Below are 17159 nucleotides of genomic sequence, written 5' to 3'. Positions count from 1 at the left end.
GCCAGTTTAAAAATGGCCCACTATTTCATTCATGCTACCTTTCTTCCGTGGCAGTTTGTTCTACAGACTTCAGCAAGCAATCATGCAGGGAGTCCTCAAGTTATACCCATTTGTTTAACGATAGTTCAAAGTTACGACAACCTTGGAAAAAGTTAACGACCATCATAAAAATTATCATAAAATCTGGCCTGATTCAACTTAAAGACCACAATCACGACTGAAAGTCTAGGGATGATCAAAGGATTGCCTGTACGTATCTCCAGATTATTTGAAAACCAAATAAAACAAAAGCCCAATAAGAACTTGCTGTATTCTGTAGACCAAGTTGCTACGAAGGTGCATCATATTATTGTATTATTATTATATCGTTAATATCAATTATTCCCTGGGGTCATCATAACCTTCATGGATTCTAAAGACTCAGGAACCCAAACAAGGTGAGTAAAGTATAGTGCCAGTTCAGACAATCAAGAGGGCCCTTTATTTTTTGACTCATGGGTAAGTTTGGGTAAGTTAAATATTTCTGTAGTATAGTCAGTTGTCGGCCACCAAGAAGAGTTTTAAGAAAACCAGATTCAGTTGTGAAACAAAACACTTGCTGAGAATTTCCAAAGCTGTTGCGGGAAAAAACCTGTTAGGAAACTACATAGATATTTCTAGTGCCAGTTTTCTGGGCCCCTACAAGTGCAGGAAGAGTTGTCACTTTCTTTTTGGGCCTCCAGTGCTTTTAACTTGGCACAAGTATTGGAGGCGGTGATGATGCTTAAAATGAGCAGAATCCAAGCCGAACGACCATAACACCTCTAGAGAAAACAGGGGCAAGAGGCAAAAAGAATTCAAATAGAAAAGCATGAGTATTTAAATCCTAGCTTGACAAATTACATGTTTTTGGGGTGCGTATTCTAAAATGGACTTCTTGGGCTTCCCAAATCATTTGCCATGTTGGAAGGGCGAAGTGGGTTTGCTGTGAAAACGCTGAACTAATGTTTGCGTGCCTTGTTTGGTATCTGTCTCCAAAGGCGCATGTGGTTGTGTCATCGTTGCTATTCCTCTTTCTTGTTTCTTCCTTGGTGGAGAGCTGACGACGACGCAAGGCAGTTCTGCACAGATTTTCACCCTGAGGATTGAGAGAGAGAGAAAGAGGCAGAAACAGAGAGAGAGAGACAGAGAGGGGGAGGGGGAGGAAGAGAGACACCGAGAGAGAAAAATAGAGAGAAATGGGGAGAGAGAGACAGAGACAGAGAGACAGAGGAGGAAGAGAGACAGAGAGACAGAGAGATACAGAAAGACATACAGAGACAGAGACAGAGAGATACAGAGAAAGAGAGAGAGACAGTTAGTTGTCTGTGTCTCTATTGTTCTATGTCCTGCGTTCTAATCTTCCCTTCTCTTCCCCTTCCCATCCGCTTTCCTCTTTTACAGGGTGAAGAAGACATACAATATTCAACACTAGCTTTCAACACAAAAAACACTTCTCAGCCACTCTCAAAATCCCCCCAGCCTTTGGACAGCGGGATCATTTATTCTGAAATCAAGAAAAAATGATTGTGGATTGGTCTTTCTCTGGGAGAGGTTATTTAACCCAGGAGCTTTCCCTCCCATCCTTCTGCTTCCTTCCTCTTTCGGCTGGGTTCCGGTGGCGAGCTTTTCTGGGGAAGAAGGGAAGGATAAAAATGATCTTTTCCAAAAAGGAAGGGGAAGAAAACCCTTCCCACGTGATCCATTCCTGTCCAAGTGCCACCCAGCCTCTCAAAGTTGGATGCAAAACAGCAGCGACCAACCGAGTTTATTCTCCAGGATGTCATGAAAGGGCTGGCAGCCTCATGCGAGAGCCGGCGCATGCATTTTTATCATGTGTGCAGCAGGGAGACTGTTTCACCCCTCTGAACAGGGCAGGAAGCAAAACAAGAGGTTGCATTTACATTCTCATTGGCCTTCCCTCCCATTCGCGTCCTCTCTGTGATTCCTGAGCGTGCCAAAACGGTTCCTTCTTTTTAGTTTGTTGTTTTGTTTTGCAAACTTGAGTTTGGTGTTGCCAGCCAGCTGTGGCTCCTACCCTCCTGGGCTTTTCGTGCCACGTGGAAAAAAAAAATTTTTTTTTTTTTAAAGGTCTCGTTGCCTCGGGAAAGCATATGATGTGCTGCTGGTCTTTGCTGTTTTTTAGAAGCCAGAAGAGCTGATTTTCCCCCAGCCAGATTCTGCTCCTTCTAGATCCTCAAATGTCTCTTTGCAATTTTTAAATCAATAGGTAGATCAATTGGGCCTCTGTTCCTGGAGGTTGCGGTGGGAGGTGGTAACGACAAAGGGCATTGTGATTTTCCTTCTGGAACCGTCCTTGTTTTTTCCAGATCAGCTACACAAATCAGAAGACACAAACAAACGAAGAACAGTCACGAGCCAGAGAGTGACGTGAGCAATGAGCTCCCTGTTTGAAAAATAACTTTTCCTAGGTTTCTTTTTTTCTCCAGCAAACTGGCATTTGCTGGGCAGGAGGGGAGGATAAGGGTGAGCACCGGACAGAGGTTTAATTCTCCCAGTGAGGTTTTCCAGAACTCTTGAGTGGCAGATGAAAATGTCTTCGGGGGGTTTGCTGACAATTCCAGAACTTTGGATGAACTTCCTGCAAAAATCAAATCAAACGTTTATCGTCAATGCACTACACATGTACAATGAACTTGAAAAAGCTTGGAGCAACCATCTCTTTGGGCCGGTCCCAGCTCTTCAGGTGGACTTCTTCCCTCTTGGTAGGACCGTTTGGGGTGTTGCATGGAGCTACCATGAGAAGAAGCTTTTCGAATGACCTGCCAGCGTAGGAGAATTGTTAAATACAGGGCTCAAAAGTTTAGATTAACTTCCCCCGCTGCCGAAAAAAATGCTTGAGCTGGACAGAAAGGAAGGCAGCCTCATTGAAGGCAACCAAGCGTGGAGAGTAGGTGTGTTTAGCCAAGGGAGTCTCCTCATTTTGGAGAAAAAAAGCAACTGCCTTTACTAACAGTTAAGCAGTCTGCCTGCTTCAATTAAACGGTATTAGAATTAGCCAGTCTTGTCTTGCCTCCAAATGCAAAACCGTTTAAGGTCTGGAGCAGGAGAGAAGAAAAATGTATTTTTTAATATCTGCTGCTTGGTGTTAGGATAGCCAGTTCAGTCCCTCCGCTCCTTCTGCCTTCCCTGTTTCTTGACCAAAGGAGTCAACCCCCCCCCCCCAATCAGCTTCTCCCTCCCTGGCACGATAGCATCTCCTACAGCCTAGGCCTCACAACTAATGGTCGGGTGTGGCTGCACAGCCTTGGAGCAAGAGGACAATGGCACAGTGTTTTGGAATAAGGACGTCGCGTTTAACGTTCCCCGGTCTCCAAACGGAACCATCTATCATCCTATTTTTCTGGAAAGAGAAGAAGCTGCGAAGGAACTCCCATGGAGAGTCCTCGTGTTAATTGTCGTATTTGGGCTTGGCAGGTTGTTTCGCCGTGGTTTTAAGCTGATTTTTTTTTCAATGGATGTGTCTGGATATCTTTTTTTTTTTTAAATTTAAATAAAAAATAATAAAACGGGAAAAAGAGTTTGTATGTCATCAGCCCTTAAAAGAAAAAATCGGAATTGCTCTCGGTTGCAGGGAAGCCAACAATTGTTCATATCAAGTTTGTTGTTGCCTTGTAGATTTGCGAAGGAAGCAATAAAGGAGAATATTTGTCATTTAGGGTTGAAATGAGGGGGTCCTTGGTGCTCTCTGAGCTGGGTTGTTTTCCGGCAGACGTTTCATGACCCAACTAGGTAACATCATCAGTGCTAGAAGGGAGTGGGGTTTGCAGAGAGGAGGAGGAGGAGGGAGGAGGAGGAGGAGGAGGAGGAGGAGGAGGAAGACGACGATGTGGGTGCTCTCTGATCTTGGTGGTTTTCCTGCAGACATTTCCTGACCCAACTAGATAACATCATCAGTGTTACGAGTAGCGAAATCTCTGCAAGAGAACAACCAACCTCAGACAGCATCAAGGACCCCACAGATTGGGGGGAGGGGGGAGGGAAGATTCTATTTTCCCCGAAATGCATAGCTTCTTCCTCTCTTCGGGTTGCATGCATGGGGTGGCTGCAAAAAAACCGTTGCAAGGAGGAAATTGTTATCCGAGGTTACCAAGTGATCAGAAATGTTAATGTGTGTATATATAGTGGCTTGCATTCAACTTGGTAAGTCACAAATCTTTGAGGGTGGGTGATGGGAGGCAATTCTAAGCCTTCAGCAGGCACAAGTTCTGACAGGGTTATTTAAAAGGCCACGGTTCTTTCCGATAACAGTAACTCCTTATATACCTAAACACTTACACAGTACACCATAATTATCCTGCGGTGTATAATTAAGCAGTTTCTCTGCAGTCTGTGCGGTACACAGAATGTTTGTGATCCTTGCACATTTTGTTTATTTCTTTATTTGTATTTCATTTTTGTTCGTTGACAAATAATTCTCCCTCCTCCTATTTTCCCCACAAACAGCAACCCTGTGAGGTGGGCTGAGAGAAAGGCACTGGCCCAAAATCACCCAGCCGGCTTTCATGGCTAAGGTGGGACTAGAACTCGCTGTCTCCTGTGGTGATTGGCTCAAAGTTATCCAGCTGACTTTCATGCCCAATGAGGGACTAGAACTCCCCGTCTCCGTGGGATTGGCCCAAAGTCATCAAGCCGGCTTTCATGGCTAAGGCGGGACTAGAACGCTCCATCTCCATGTGATTGGCCCAAAGCCACCCAGCCATCTTTCATGGTTTAAAAGAGACCAGAACTCCCTTTTCCAACTTTCTAGCCTCATGTCTTAACCACTAGACCAAGATTATTCACATAAACCTTAATTAGCTGTGGGTCTTCCCATTCAATCAAGGCTTGATTCCTGAGATGGGGCTGCTTTGCTATATTTTACAACCATGTCCATATTTTCATGAGAATATTGTTGGATCAGATCCCCCAGGGCGGATGGCTGTGCAGAAAAAGAAAAGGGAGATAAATATAGAAAAAGAAGAAGCTCTGACTCTCTTCGGTACAGATGTAAATATGAAAGACATGAATCTTTTGCTGTAAAATGAACCCTAACCCAGGTAGTCCTCAGCTTACAACCGTTCATTTGATGACTATTGGGGTAACCGCGGTGGTTCACGTGTTTGGAGACCAGGTTGACAATTGGCAAGCCCGCGTTTGAGACCCAGTTGCTGCTGTGTGACGGGGCGAGTTCCTGTCATTCACTCCAGCTCCTGCCAACTCAACAGTTTGGAAAACAGGCGGCCGAAACTACATAGATGGGTATCTCTTTGGTGGGAAACCTAAGAGGGACATGAAATGAGCCCCCAACCGGGCATCCCCCTGGTCAACAGTGATGTCACCAGCTAATATTTTCACCCCATAAGTGCCTCGGTGCCTCCAACACCAAAGCCAGTATGACTCTTCAGAAGTTAGAACGGCACTGAAAAAAGCGACTTGATGACCGTATTTCACACTTATGACCATCAGGGGTGGGATTCTACTGGTTCGGATCGGTTCTATCGAACTGGTTGTTATGATTCAGTGCAGGTCAGAGAACTGGCAAATCGTACCCCCGGCTGGCCCCACCCCTCTCCACCCGCCTCTCGCCTCCCCGCCCAGTCAGTCCTTATCGTGCATGCGCAACATTGCGCACAGGCCCGATATCGCTGACTGTGTTCTCCTGCGCCCAGTCACACCTTAAGGTATTTCTTTTTTTTCCCCTGACGATCAGCTGTTCCTCTGATCAACTGTGCAGGGATTCCCTTCACTGTCTTACTGCTTCACCCAGGTGGCTTCCCTGAAGCCCAGGAGGGCAAAAAATGAAGGGGGGCACAGCACCCCCTGCCCCCCCCTCCATTTTTTTTGCCTTCCTGGGCCCCAGGGAAGCCTCCTGGGAGCAAAAACACCCCCCAGGAGACTCCCTTGAGGCACAGAAGGCCCCAAAAACAGAGTGCAGGAGGGGTTGCTGCATGCTGTCCCCCCCGGCTTAGTTTTTTTTTTCCTTCTTGAGCCTCAGGATAGCTTCCTGGGATCAAAAACACCCCACCAGGAGGCTTTCCTGAGGCACAGAAGGCCCAAAAACAGGGAGGTGGGGGAATTGCTGCAAAAGAAGTGGAAGAAGCCATGCCCACCCAGTGTTCTGACCGACACCCTTTTCCAACAAATCAAACACCATCCAAAAGGAACAGAAACCTTGGAACGCTTTTACAAAATAATTCGCACAAGCCTTGCCAAACTGTGCGAGACTTGCAAAAAAAGATAACTGGCAAGAAATAATTTGCAAAATAAGAATCTTCAAATACAAACTCAGGATACTGGAATATCCACGAGGCTGGAGCTTCAAAATGTCTTTGCCTTCTGCAAAGAAGGTCAGTTTCACAGCTGGCTTTTATCTTCTTGAAGGAGGGGCCATTACCTTGCAGCCTTACTCCCGAGTCGCCCGTGTTGTTGCAGCTGCTCTTTCCTATGCGCAATCCTGCGTGCACGCACACTTGGCACAGGCTCCTCGGGAACCTCCTCATCACTGCTGCCAGCCCCCACAATCTCTGAAGGCAGCAGTCCACTCCCTAACGGTCCTGGCCCCTCATCTGAGTCCTTGCTCTCCTCAGCCGTACGCACCTGCTGACGGCTAACCACAACACCCAGTTACACGGCCATGCCCACCTAACCACACCCACCTAGCCACACCCACAGAACCGGTTGTTACGAAATTTGAATCCCACCCCTAATAACCATTGCAGCATCTCCACGGTCCTGTGATCAAAGTTCAGATCCTTGGCAACTGGCTCGTATTTACGATGATTGCAGCGCCCTAGAGTTGCAACCTTCTGACAAGCAAAGTGAATGGGGAAGCCAGTTCCACTTAACAACGTGTCACTAACACAGGCAGTGATTTGCATAACGAGCATGGCAGGAAAGTTCCTAAAACGGGGCAAAGTTTAACTTCACCGCTGTCTCGCTTAGGAACAGAAATCTGGGGCTCAAGGAACAGAAATCTATAACTCAAGGACTACCTGCACTAAGGACAGAGATATGTTGGACCCTGTTTGTGCCATCAGTATCAACAAGAGAAAGCCAGCAGGGGAAAATATTAAAATCTGGACAGGTAAACAGCAGTTTTTAAATGCTTCCATTGCAGGCTGGCGGTGAGACGCAGGCTATTATCATCCAATCGTGGTGCATAACACAATTCATAGCGCATGTTCCTTGGAGCATTTTTAATCCCATGAATAAGTGAGGACAGTCAACCAGTGGAACAATGAAGCCTCCAGAATTTTGGGGGGTTCTCCCATCACTGCAAGTTTTTAAGAAAAGACTGGACAGTCACTTGTCTGAGATTGTATAGGGTCTCCTGCTTGAGAAGGGGTTGGACTAGATGACCTCCAAGGTGCCTTCCAGCTCTCTTCTAATTGATTGATTTCCCCCACCACCACCACCACACACACACACAAAATTAGGGAGATGTGAGAATTGGCCCTCTGCAACTTTTCCGAGATTTTTTTTTTTCAACGCCTGGCCGAAGTTGGGAGAAAATGTTGCTGGCTGGGGACGATGGCAGTTGTAGTCCAACAGAGCTGACAGGGGCCTTTGATTAAAAAGGGAGAAGAGACAGGGATATTTTTGTCCCCAACATCACTAGGAAAAGAAAACCTTCCTGCCATAAATATCCCATTGTTAAAAAAAAAAAAGAAAGAAAAAGAAATAATGGTTGGAAACAGAACAAGGAAAGATTCAACCTGGAAATAAGAAGAAATTTTTTGACAGAAGTCGGCTTCGGAAGTTGCGGGAGCTTCATCCCTGGAAGCTTTCGAGAAGAGACTGGACTGCCCTGTCAGAAATGGTGTAGGGTCTCCTGCTTGGGCGGGGGGCTGGGCTAGATGACCTACAAGGTCCCTTCCAACTCCGTCCATCTGTAAACCTGTAAAATATTGTCTCTACCAACATGGTGTGCAAAGCAGCAGGTTGCTCGTGGCACCGCGGCGTCTGCAAATAACGGCGGCAATGCCTCCCACTTGGAAATTTAATTTCTGGATGGACCCCCCCTACACACACACACACACACACACACACACACACACACACAGCCAAGGAATCTGAACTCACGCTAGGAAACCCTTAACGTTAAACCTTTGCAAGGCAATCGAACCAAGCGGGGAAGGGGGGGATGAGAAAATGGAAGTTCTCCTTGATAAATTGAGACAAGGAAACATATGCATACTTCCCCCCCCCCACTCCCTGTTTTGGGGGAGGGTGGGTTTGGGGGCCGCACACTTTGGATTTCTAAAATAGGTTAGCTCCGAAGGCGGCCTCTGCTGCTGAATGTAAAGAGGGAAAAGAAAGAGGAGGTAATTTTAGAAAGTGCTAGTTGACCTCCGGCCCCTCCATCTGTCGTGTTGGAAGGACCTATTTAAAGAGAGGGTGGGCAGGCTTCGGGCTTTGGGGTCGGCTTTGGTGGGGGGTGTTTTATTAAGGGACCCACCCACCCCAAATCCCAAAAAAGAGGCATGAAAAAGAGATGTGTTTTAGACGAACACGGGGGCCACGACAAACATCTGTCTCTTAAGTGCTGGATTTGTCGTAGTTGCCTCAAAAAGGCTGCTCTGGAGTTACAGATAATCCTTGACTTACAACCCAAATTCCCGTTGCTAAACGATTGTTAAGTGAGTCACACCCAATTTTATGGAAAAAAAGAAGAGAGAGAGAGAGAGAGAGAGACAGAAAGAAAGAAAGAAAGAAAGAAAGAAAGAAGAGAGAAGGAAGAGAGAAGAAGGAGGAGAGGAAGGAAGGAAGGAAGAAAGAAAGAAAAGAAAGAAAGAAAGAAAGAAAGAAAGAAAGAAAGAAAGAAAGAAAGAAAGAAAGAAAGAGAAGGAAGGAAGGAAGGAAGGAAGGAAGGAAGGAAGGAAAGAAAGTAAGAAAGAAAGAAAGAAAGAAAGAAAGAAAGAAAGAAAGAAAGAAAGAAAGAAAGAAAGAAAGAAAGAAAGAAAAGAAAGACTAAAGTGGCTCTCAAAATACCACTATGGCTATCAACCCATGGAACACAAGTTGCCTTCAGAAGTTGTAGGAGCTTCATCCCTGGAAGCTTTCAAGACGAGACCAAGACTACCACCTATCAGCAATGGTGTAGTGTCTCCTGCTTGAGGGTGGGGGTGGGGGGTTGGACTGGATGACCTACAAGGTCCCTTCCAACTCTGTGAATCTGTTAAAGAACCCAGTTTAGGGAGAACCCATGCGCCAGGCGACAAAAATCTATTTTGATGTGGTTGCTAGGAGTCCAAAAAAAAAAATCCCTTGATGATGACGCATCCCCCTACCCAGTTAAATCTTGGGAAGTAACTCTGACACCGCTTTTAAGAGACAAGCCGCAGGACAAGGCGGAGATTTACGATGTTTGTCCAAGGCAGGCCATCTCTTTATCATCCCTATGAATTCGGGCGTTCTTCACTGCTGTGTTAAAAACAGTAGTAAAGCAGTAATAAAGCCAAACACCTCCACCCCTATTTGTTGAGGAAGGGGACCTTTACGGGAGCTTTGGAACAGAGACAACGTACAAGGGGTGGCAATTCTCTTCTTTTTTCTTTTTTTCCCTCCTTCTAAGCAACGCCCTGGCATCTCCCACTGGGGGTGCTGGCTTTTTCCTTCTCCTCCGCTGCCCCTCTTCCTTTGGTGGGGTGTCTTTCTCAACTCATCAGCCTGCGGAGAGAGAAAGAGACGTTAAACCTCGGCACTTTTGGAAGCTTCTGAGAACTGTTTTGACTACAAGAGCCGCGGCCTCCTTCCAGGCTGGGAAGGCAACAGGTTGCAAGGGTAGCTGATTATGCATTAACCTGACCTTGTGGGTGAAGCGCCCTGTGTGGAAAAAGCAAGCGCATAAATTCCTTTTTCTCCTTCGCTTGTTCCTTCCTAAGGCTAATTCAACGGCAATTCCTCTTCTCTTCTCTTCTCCTCTCCTCTTCTTCTCTTTTCTTCTTTTCTCTTCTTTTCTCTTCTCCTCTTCCCTCCCCTCCTCTGGTCTTCTCTTCCTTTCTCTTCTCTTCTCCTCTCCTTTTCTCCTCCCCTCTTCTTTTCTTCTTTTCTCTTCTCTTCTTTCTTCCTCTCTTCTCCCTTTCTCTTTTCTCTTCTCTCCTCTCCTCTCTCCTGTCCCCACCCCCTCACCTCTTATCTTCTCCTCTCTTCTTTTCTCTTCCCCTCTCTTCTCTTTTCTCCTCTCTTCCCTTCTCCTGCTTTTCTCTTTGTCGTCTCTTCTCTTCTCTTCTCCTCTCCTTTTCTCTTTCTTGTTTCTTCTTAGAACCAAGGAGAAACTCCCTGACACTTAAAACAACTAATCCGTGGGACAACTTGCCTCCAGAAGTTGTAAATGCTCCAACACTGGAGGTTTTTAAGAAGAGGTTGGATGACCATTTGTCTGAAGTGGTGTAGGGTTTCCTGCCTAGTCAGGAGGTTGGACTAGAAGACCTCAAAAGTTCCTCCCAACTCTATTATTCTAAATTCTTCTCTTTCTTCTCTTTTTTTCTTCTCTTTTTCTTGCCTCCTTTTCCCTCTTCTCTTCCTCTCCCTCCCCCACCTTCTCACCTGGTTTCAGTTTCTGCCCGGGGTGCATAGCAAGGAACTGATTTCACCAACCTGATTATTTTTAGAACAGACAATGAATATTGTTGGTCATAAAAGCCCATGAGGAAATGTATACACAGTCATGAACTCTGGCTCCACCAGTGACCTCACACCCTACAAATATTTTATTTGAATCATGGGATCTAAAGGATTCCAAAGGTGCCAGATTTGTGTTTTCTGCATGCAATACAAGGGAGGATTGTTGTTGGGTTTTGATTTTTTTTTTTCAGATGGTCTCATCTGGCTAAATTAAAACACTCTAGACTAGAAGCTTTAAGTTTAAGATTACAATTTAAAGACCCAGTTTGAAGTAGCAGTGAAGGAGCAAGCCTGGAAACCGGGGGATGGCGAGTTCTAGTGCCACTTCAGCCATAAAAGCCACCTGAGGGAGTTTGGGCCCATCACCAGGAGACTGGGAGTTCTAGTCCCGCCTCAGCCATGAAAGCCGGCTGGGTGACTTTGGGCCAGTCCCTCTCACTCAGTCTAACCCACTTCGCAGGGTTGTTGTGTTGGGGAAAAATAGGAAAAAAAGTGTGTTTGGGTATGTTCACCACCTTGAGTAATTTATAAAAATAATAATACAAATAATGGATAATTTAAATAAGGCAGAGCAAGGCCCTTCAAGGATAAGAGCCCAACCTTCGCAAATCTGTCCTTTCCAATTACTGTACATAAATTTTAGGGCTGTTTAGAAGGGGAAGGAATGGAGAAATTGGTGGCCTTGAAGCCAAGAGAAATGTCCCTATTTTTTTCGGGAATATCACACCCACATTTCCACCCATCGTTTTCCATTGACGTTGATGGTTTTCTTTAGTGGCCCATTTTGTAGAACTTTTAACTTCCTTTGATTCCAAGTTTTGGTCTCCATGTTTTGATCGCCATGATGTAAAAAAGATATTGAGACTCAGGAAAGAGTGCAAAAAAGAGCAACAAAGAAGATTAGGGGACCGGAGGCTAAAACATACGAAGAACGGTTACAGGAACTGGGCTTGGCTAGTCTAGTAAAGAGAAGGACCAGGGGACACAGGATAGCAGCCTTCCAATATTTGAGGGGATGCCCCAGAGAGGAGGAAGAAGGGGGTCAAGCTATTTTCTAAAGCACCTGTAGGCCAGACAAGGAATAATGAATGGAAACTGAACAAGGAGAGATTCAACCTGGAAATAAGGAGGAACTTTCTGACAGGGAGAACAATCAACCAATGGAACAGAATTTCCCTTCGGAAGTTGTGGGAGCTTCATCACTTGAGACTTTCAAGAAGAGATTGGTCTGCCCTTTGTCAGAAATGGTGTAGGGTCTCCCGCTTGGGTAGGGGGTTGGACTAGATGACCTACAAGGTCCCTTCCAACTCTGATTATCTGTTATCTGTTACATGACCCCGGGACACTGCAACTGTCATAAATGTGAGTCAGTGGCCCATTTTTCCCTTAAATTGAGCTGCAGAGTTGTAACTTTCCTGTAGTCTTTCCTGCTTCAAAATGAGGAGCGATGGTCCGACCAATTTCCTGGGTTTATGATCAAAGCCCAATTTTGCACCGCTCCGGTCTAGCTAAATTCCCACCTGACCACGCAAACGCTTTTCTGAATCCATTTGGCAACTGGATTCAGCCAGGTTTGGTGTTTCCAACTAACTTGATACAGAACATAATTGCAAAGTAACTTCCCTGTCATTAAACAAGCCAGAGATCCACATGAAGTAAGCCGATCTCGTCATTAGAAGCCAACTCAATAGTGCATTCTCTCCATTTACGGAATTGTTTTAGCAACTGGGTGTATTTTACGGCCCTCTGAATAAGAGCTCAAAAAATAACATGCCACTCCTCTCGTCAATTATGGAGGGATGCCATGGGAAAAAAGGCAGCCCACTGATTGTGTAGTGTCTTACCTATATGGAATGCAAGCTGATTGTTTTTTTTAAAGGGACAATCCAAACCAGCAGGTTTCTAGATCTCATGGGTCTAAGGAAAAAGGGTGAGGACAATATATACCGTTTTCCTGAAAATACAACCTATCCTGAAAGTCCTAGCTTGATTTTTACTTGTGTGCTCATTATAAGCCCTACCCCCCCAAAAAATAAGCCCTAATTAAGATCCCGCCCACTCCTGACTGCACGGGTAAAAATTAAGCTAGGGTGGGGATGTGGGGGGTGGAGCTGCCCTACTACTTACCTTTGGACAGTTGCGAACATAGTCAGTGGATAACATCCTCCCAAAATAAGACCTGGTGCCTTTTTTGGTGGCAAAAAAAATATAAGACAGGGTCTTATTTTCGGGGACACATGGTATTTGCAATGCAGGTTGCATCCTTCAAACAAAACAATAAGACTCTGCTTATTATGTAGAACTGGTCCCACTCTCTCTAGCTTTTACCCTACAGGTAGTCCTTGACTTATGACAATTGAGCTCAAAATTTACATCGTTACGTGAGTTTTGGCCCATTTTACGATTTTCTTGCCACAGATCTTCTCGTTAAGTGAATCATTGCAGTGGCTAAGTTAGCAACACGGTTATTAAGTGGACCTGACTTCAATTGTGAGAAGGTCACAGAAGGGGATCGTATGACTCCGGGACGCTGCAACCATCATAAATATGAGACAGTCGCCAAGTATCTGAATTTTAATCACATGACCATGGGGATGCTGCTATGGTCTTGTGAAAATTGGTCATAAGTCAACTTCGGGGGGGCCGTTGTAACTTGCAACGGTCATAAACTGTTCAAAATCAAGGACTACGGATAGTTGCCGTAACCATTGGTAGATTTGATATTTTTTAAAAAAATCTGGATTTGAACAAAACTGTCTTGACCAAGGCTGGGAACAATCTCCACTAAGGTTTATGTGTAGATCTTGACGGATTTTCAGATTTGTTTCAGGTCTCTAAATTCATGGACAGACATGTTTGGGGATTAGGAATTAGGTGTCCCTTTGTTTAAATCAAGGAGACTACATAGAAATATAGAAATAAACGGCATATTTTTGTACGTGATGTTAGTCTGCCTCCTAGTGGACATATCTGGACCTGCAGCCTAAAAAAAAACACCTTCCTTCAGGTTTTCTTTTTGCTTTTCAGTTCAAAATAAGTCATTCTAAAACTCCCTTTTTTAGGGCCCTGTGTAATCCCTTAATCTGAGGAGAAAGAGCGAGCTTTGGCCCAAAGTCCATCAGCCAGTTTTCATATCTTAAGGTGGGACTCACTATCTCCTGATGATTGGCCTAAAATATACAAAACCTTTGCCAGACCAATTCTCGAATACAGCCCATCCGCCTAGAATCCACACTGTATAACAGACATTAATACAACTGAGCAGTCCAGAGATATTTCATGAGACGAGTACTCCACTCCTCTGCTCTCAGTATGCTACCAGGCTTAAAATTTTGGACCTGGACAACCTAAAACTTCACCGCCTACGGTCTGACCTAAGCTGAGTACACAAAATTGTCTGCTACAACGTCCTACCTATCAACGATGACTTCAGCTTCCACCACAACAACACACGGGCAAACAATCGATCCAACTCAAAGTAAACCGCTCCAAACTCGACTGCAGAAAACATTATTTCAGCAACAGAGCGGTCAATGCCTAGAACTTACTCCCTGACTCTATAGTTACATCCTCAAACCCCCAAAACTTTAACATTAAACTGTCCACTGTGGACCTCACTCCCTTCCTAAGAGGTCTATAAGGGGGCGTGCCTAAGCGCACCAGTGTGCCTACCGTCCCTGTCCTGCTCTTCCCATTTATCCATTTATTCATACTCATTTATTATGTATATACTTACACCCGTTTATGCTTACATGCTTATATGTTATGTTCATACTTATACATGTTTTCTCATACATGCTTGACAAACAAAATAAATAAATAAATAAAAGTTGGGCCTCAAATTTTTGGGGATGCTGGGAAGGTCGTAACTGTGAAAAAAAAGGTCATAAATAACCCAAACCACTCCGTTTTTAAAAACAGCAAGAAATGCCATTTTTAAGCATGAAATTCCACCCCGAATCTCATCCCAGCATCCATTTTGGCATTTGGGTTAAAAAACAAAAATTGACTCCCAATCGTCCATTTTTCTGATCGCGGCAGAATGGTTTTTCCTCTGCAAGCACCAAAAACGCTCCAATTGTAAAAACTGCAGGAAACACTATTTTTAGGCGTGAAATTCCACCCTGAATCTCATCCCAGCATCCAATTTGGCATTTAGGTTTTTTTTTTAAAAAAAAAAGGCTCCTGTCACCCAATTTTCTGAACCGTGGCAATCACTAAACGAACTGTTGGAAATCAAGGAACTATCTTGTACAGCTCTTAAGGCAGGGCCTGTCTTATTCACCAACTATTTCTTCGGGCTAAAGTATGGCAATAAAAAGGCATCCGATAAAGAAATAATTATATGCTGAGGAAAATAAAATCTGGCGTTGCTGTGGATAAAAACTGGGGGCTTCTGGCAGAGACAAACTTAGCAGAAGGAAGGAGTGGGTTTATTTGCTCTGTTTTAAAGTCACACACACACACACACACACACACACACACAGAGACTGAGATGGTACTGAATCTCATCTTAGCAGCATCTATCAATAGCTTTGCAATGCGAAAAGTATGCGGTGTATCTGAGCGCACTTCTACAGGTTTTTTGGGGGGAGTGGGTTATGAAAAGAGGATGTCTCCTGATCGATTTATCTGATTTTTCGGTTTGTTTGTTTTAGTGCTTGGTTGTTGCTGTTTTTTTTTTCCCCTATGGATATTCTGGGTTTGAAGCCAGAGGAGCGCTGTTCACAATAACATATGCCGCATTGTGCAACGATATATTTTCGAAATCAAATGTAGCTGCGCTGTTGGGTTGCCATAGCTTCAACCCATTGATTAGTGGAAACGGTGGGAAAGCCATGCGGGGATTTAAGTTTGCAGTCCCTTCTTGGCCAAACGAGGTTGACTGAGGGTGGAAAAGAGAAGAAGGGGAAACCGCTTCATGCACAATAGGCTATTTGGTACTAAGGCAGGACAGAAAAGTATATTAATTTTAGAGAAATAATAATACAAGTTTTATAGATAGTGAAATAGGTGGTATTAGCAAGAGAAAGAACAAGGAGCTGTGAAATGCCAAGCCACAAGGATCATCTATCGGCCACAAAGTCATATTTGCCAAGATACCTTGTCTCGCTTGTAACAAAACCACAAGCTAGGGAGTTTAGCAAGGTGGGTTTGTGACATCCAGCCATCCTAGCCTAACAACAGGGGAGTGGGGAAAGCTGTGTTTCAAGTAACCAATGAATAACTGGTGTGTTTGGCCCCTTCTGAAGGAGTATATAGGCACTTGCTGTTCAATAAGAAAGTTGTTCAGAAGTGACCCTCACTAAAATACTCTGAACCTGTTTGCGCAAATAAAACCAACTTATTTTTGGATTCCAAGGTCTGAGTCTCATAATTTCCTGCAACAGTGCGGTCACCCGATGCCTATCCTTTCAACCACCACCACCGCAAACCTACCTGTGTGCTGTATGTCTCTACTGCTGAAGTCCCACTTGTGTTTTGAGTGTGCACAAGGATGTTTTCATTTTGAGGGAAGTGTGTGTGCTTTTTGTTCAAGAGGCCACATCCGCTTTGGCCCGTTCGGTTTCCCACAAAAGAGCATCCTACCCCTGCCAGAAGCAAGCTGGGTGGCTTTTGGCCAATCACCAGGAGATTGGGGAATTCTAGTCTCGCCTTATGGCATGAAAGCTGGCTGGGTGACTTTGGGCTGATCACCAGGAGACTGGGAGTTCTGGTCCCACCTTAGGCATGAAAGATGGTTGGGTGAATTTGAGCCGATCACTAGGAGACTGGGAGTTCTGGTCCCACCTTAGGCATGAAAGCTGGCTGGGTGACTTTGGGCTGACCACCAGGAGACTGGGAGTTCTGGTCCCACCTTAGGCATGAAAGCTGGTTGGGTGAATTTGAGCCAATCACCAGGAGACTGGGAGTTCTAGTCCCACCTTAGGCATGAAAGCTGGCTGGGTGACTTTGGGCCGATCACCAGGAGACTGGGAGTTCTAGTTCCACCTTAGGCATGAAAGCCGGCTGGGTCACTTTGTCCAATTATGGGGAGAAACTGTACTGGGTAGCCAAAAAAAAAAAAATACCTTTTTGGATGCATCATAACTTTTTTAAAAAAATCAGTAAGTAGACCAGAAGAATTACTGAAGGGGAAATGGTATAGCCATTTATCCAGGATAAAATAAGAAATGCTCAAGCAGGGGGTTGGGCTAGATGACCTGCAAGGTCCCTTCCAAGCAGGGGTGGGATTCTACTGGTTCGGACCAGTTCTATAGAACCGGTTGTTATGATTCTGTGCAGTTCGGAGAACTGGCAAATCGTGCCCCTGGCTGGCCCCTCTCTGCCCGCCCCTCAGGGGTGGGATTCTATAGGTTCGCACCTATTTGCTAGAATTGGTTGTTAACATTCTTAGCAGTTCAGAGAACCAGTTGTTAGAAGAAATTGGCCTAATCCTGTAAGGAAGGCAGGAAGGAAACATTCTGGTGTTGCTTACAAAAACTCCCTCTCTGTTAACCCTTATTACATTC

General features: G+C 45.0%; 1 protein-coding gene and 1 long non-coding RNA gene across 3 annotated transcripts in view; one reads left to right on the top strand and one right to left on the bottom strand.

Annotated features, from left to right (window-relative positions):
• LOC113445917 (cell adhesion molecule CEACAM5-like) overlaps window positions 1-3557 on the top strand; it is a 46666-nt gene extending 43109 nt beyond the window's left edge. For both annotated transcript variants that reach the window (XM_087940142.1, XM_087940141.1), the window contains one exon: window positions 1423-3557. Coding sequence is in view for 1 of the 2 variants with exons in the window: in XM_087940141.1 (XP_087796267.1) it covers window positions 1423-1545 (123 nt within the window). In the remaining variant the exon portion in view is untranslated. The remainder of the gene's footprint in view (window positions 1-1422) is intronic.
• Window positions 481-16121, bottom strand: LOC148124972 (uncharacterized). The gene is made up of 3 exons (XR_015744868.1): window positions 16087-16121; window positions 9549-9690; window positions 481-1117 (listed from the first exon to the last, which is right to left on the bottom strand). It is a non-coding gene; the product is annotated as an uncharacterized LOC148124972 (long non-coding RNA).
• Window positions 16122-17159: the final 1038 nt, after the last annotated feature.

Source organism: Pseudonaja textilis, chromosome 10, assembly GCF_049901715.1.
Source record: "Pseudonaja textilis isolate UNSWEBS1 chromosome 10, rPseTex1.2, whole genome shotgun sequence".
Lineage (NCBI taxonomy): Eukaryota > Metazoa > Chordata > Lepidosauria > Squamata > Elapidae > Pseudonaja > Pseudonaja textilis.
Note: the sequence above shows the minus strand (reverse complement) of the source record. Positions and strands in the feature narration are given on the sequence as shown.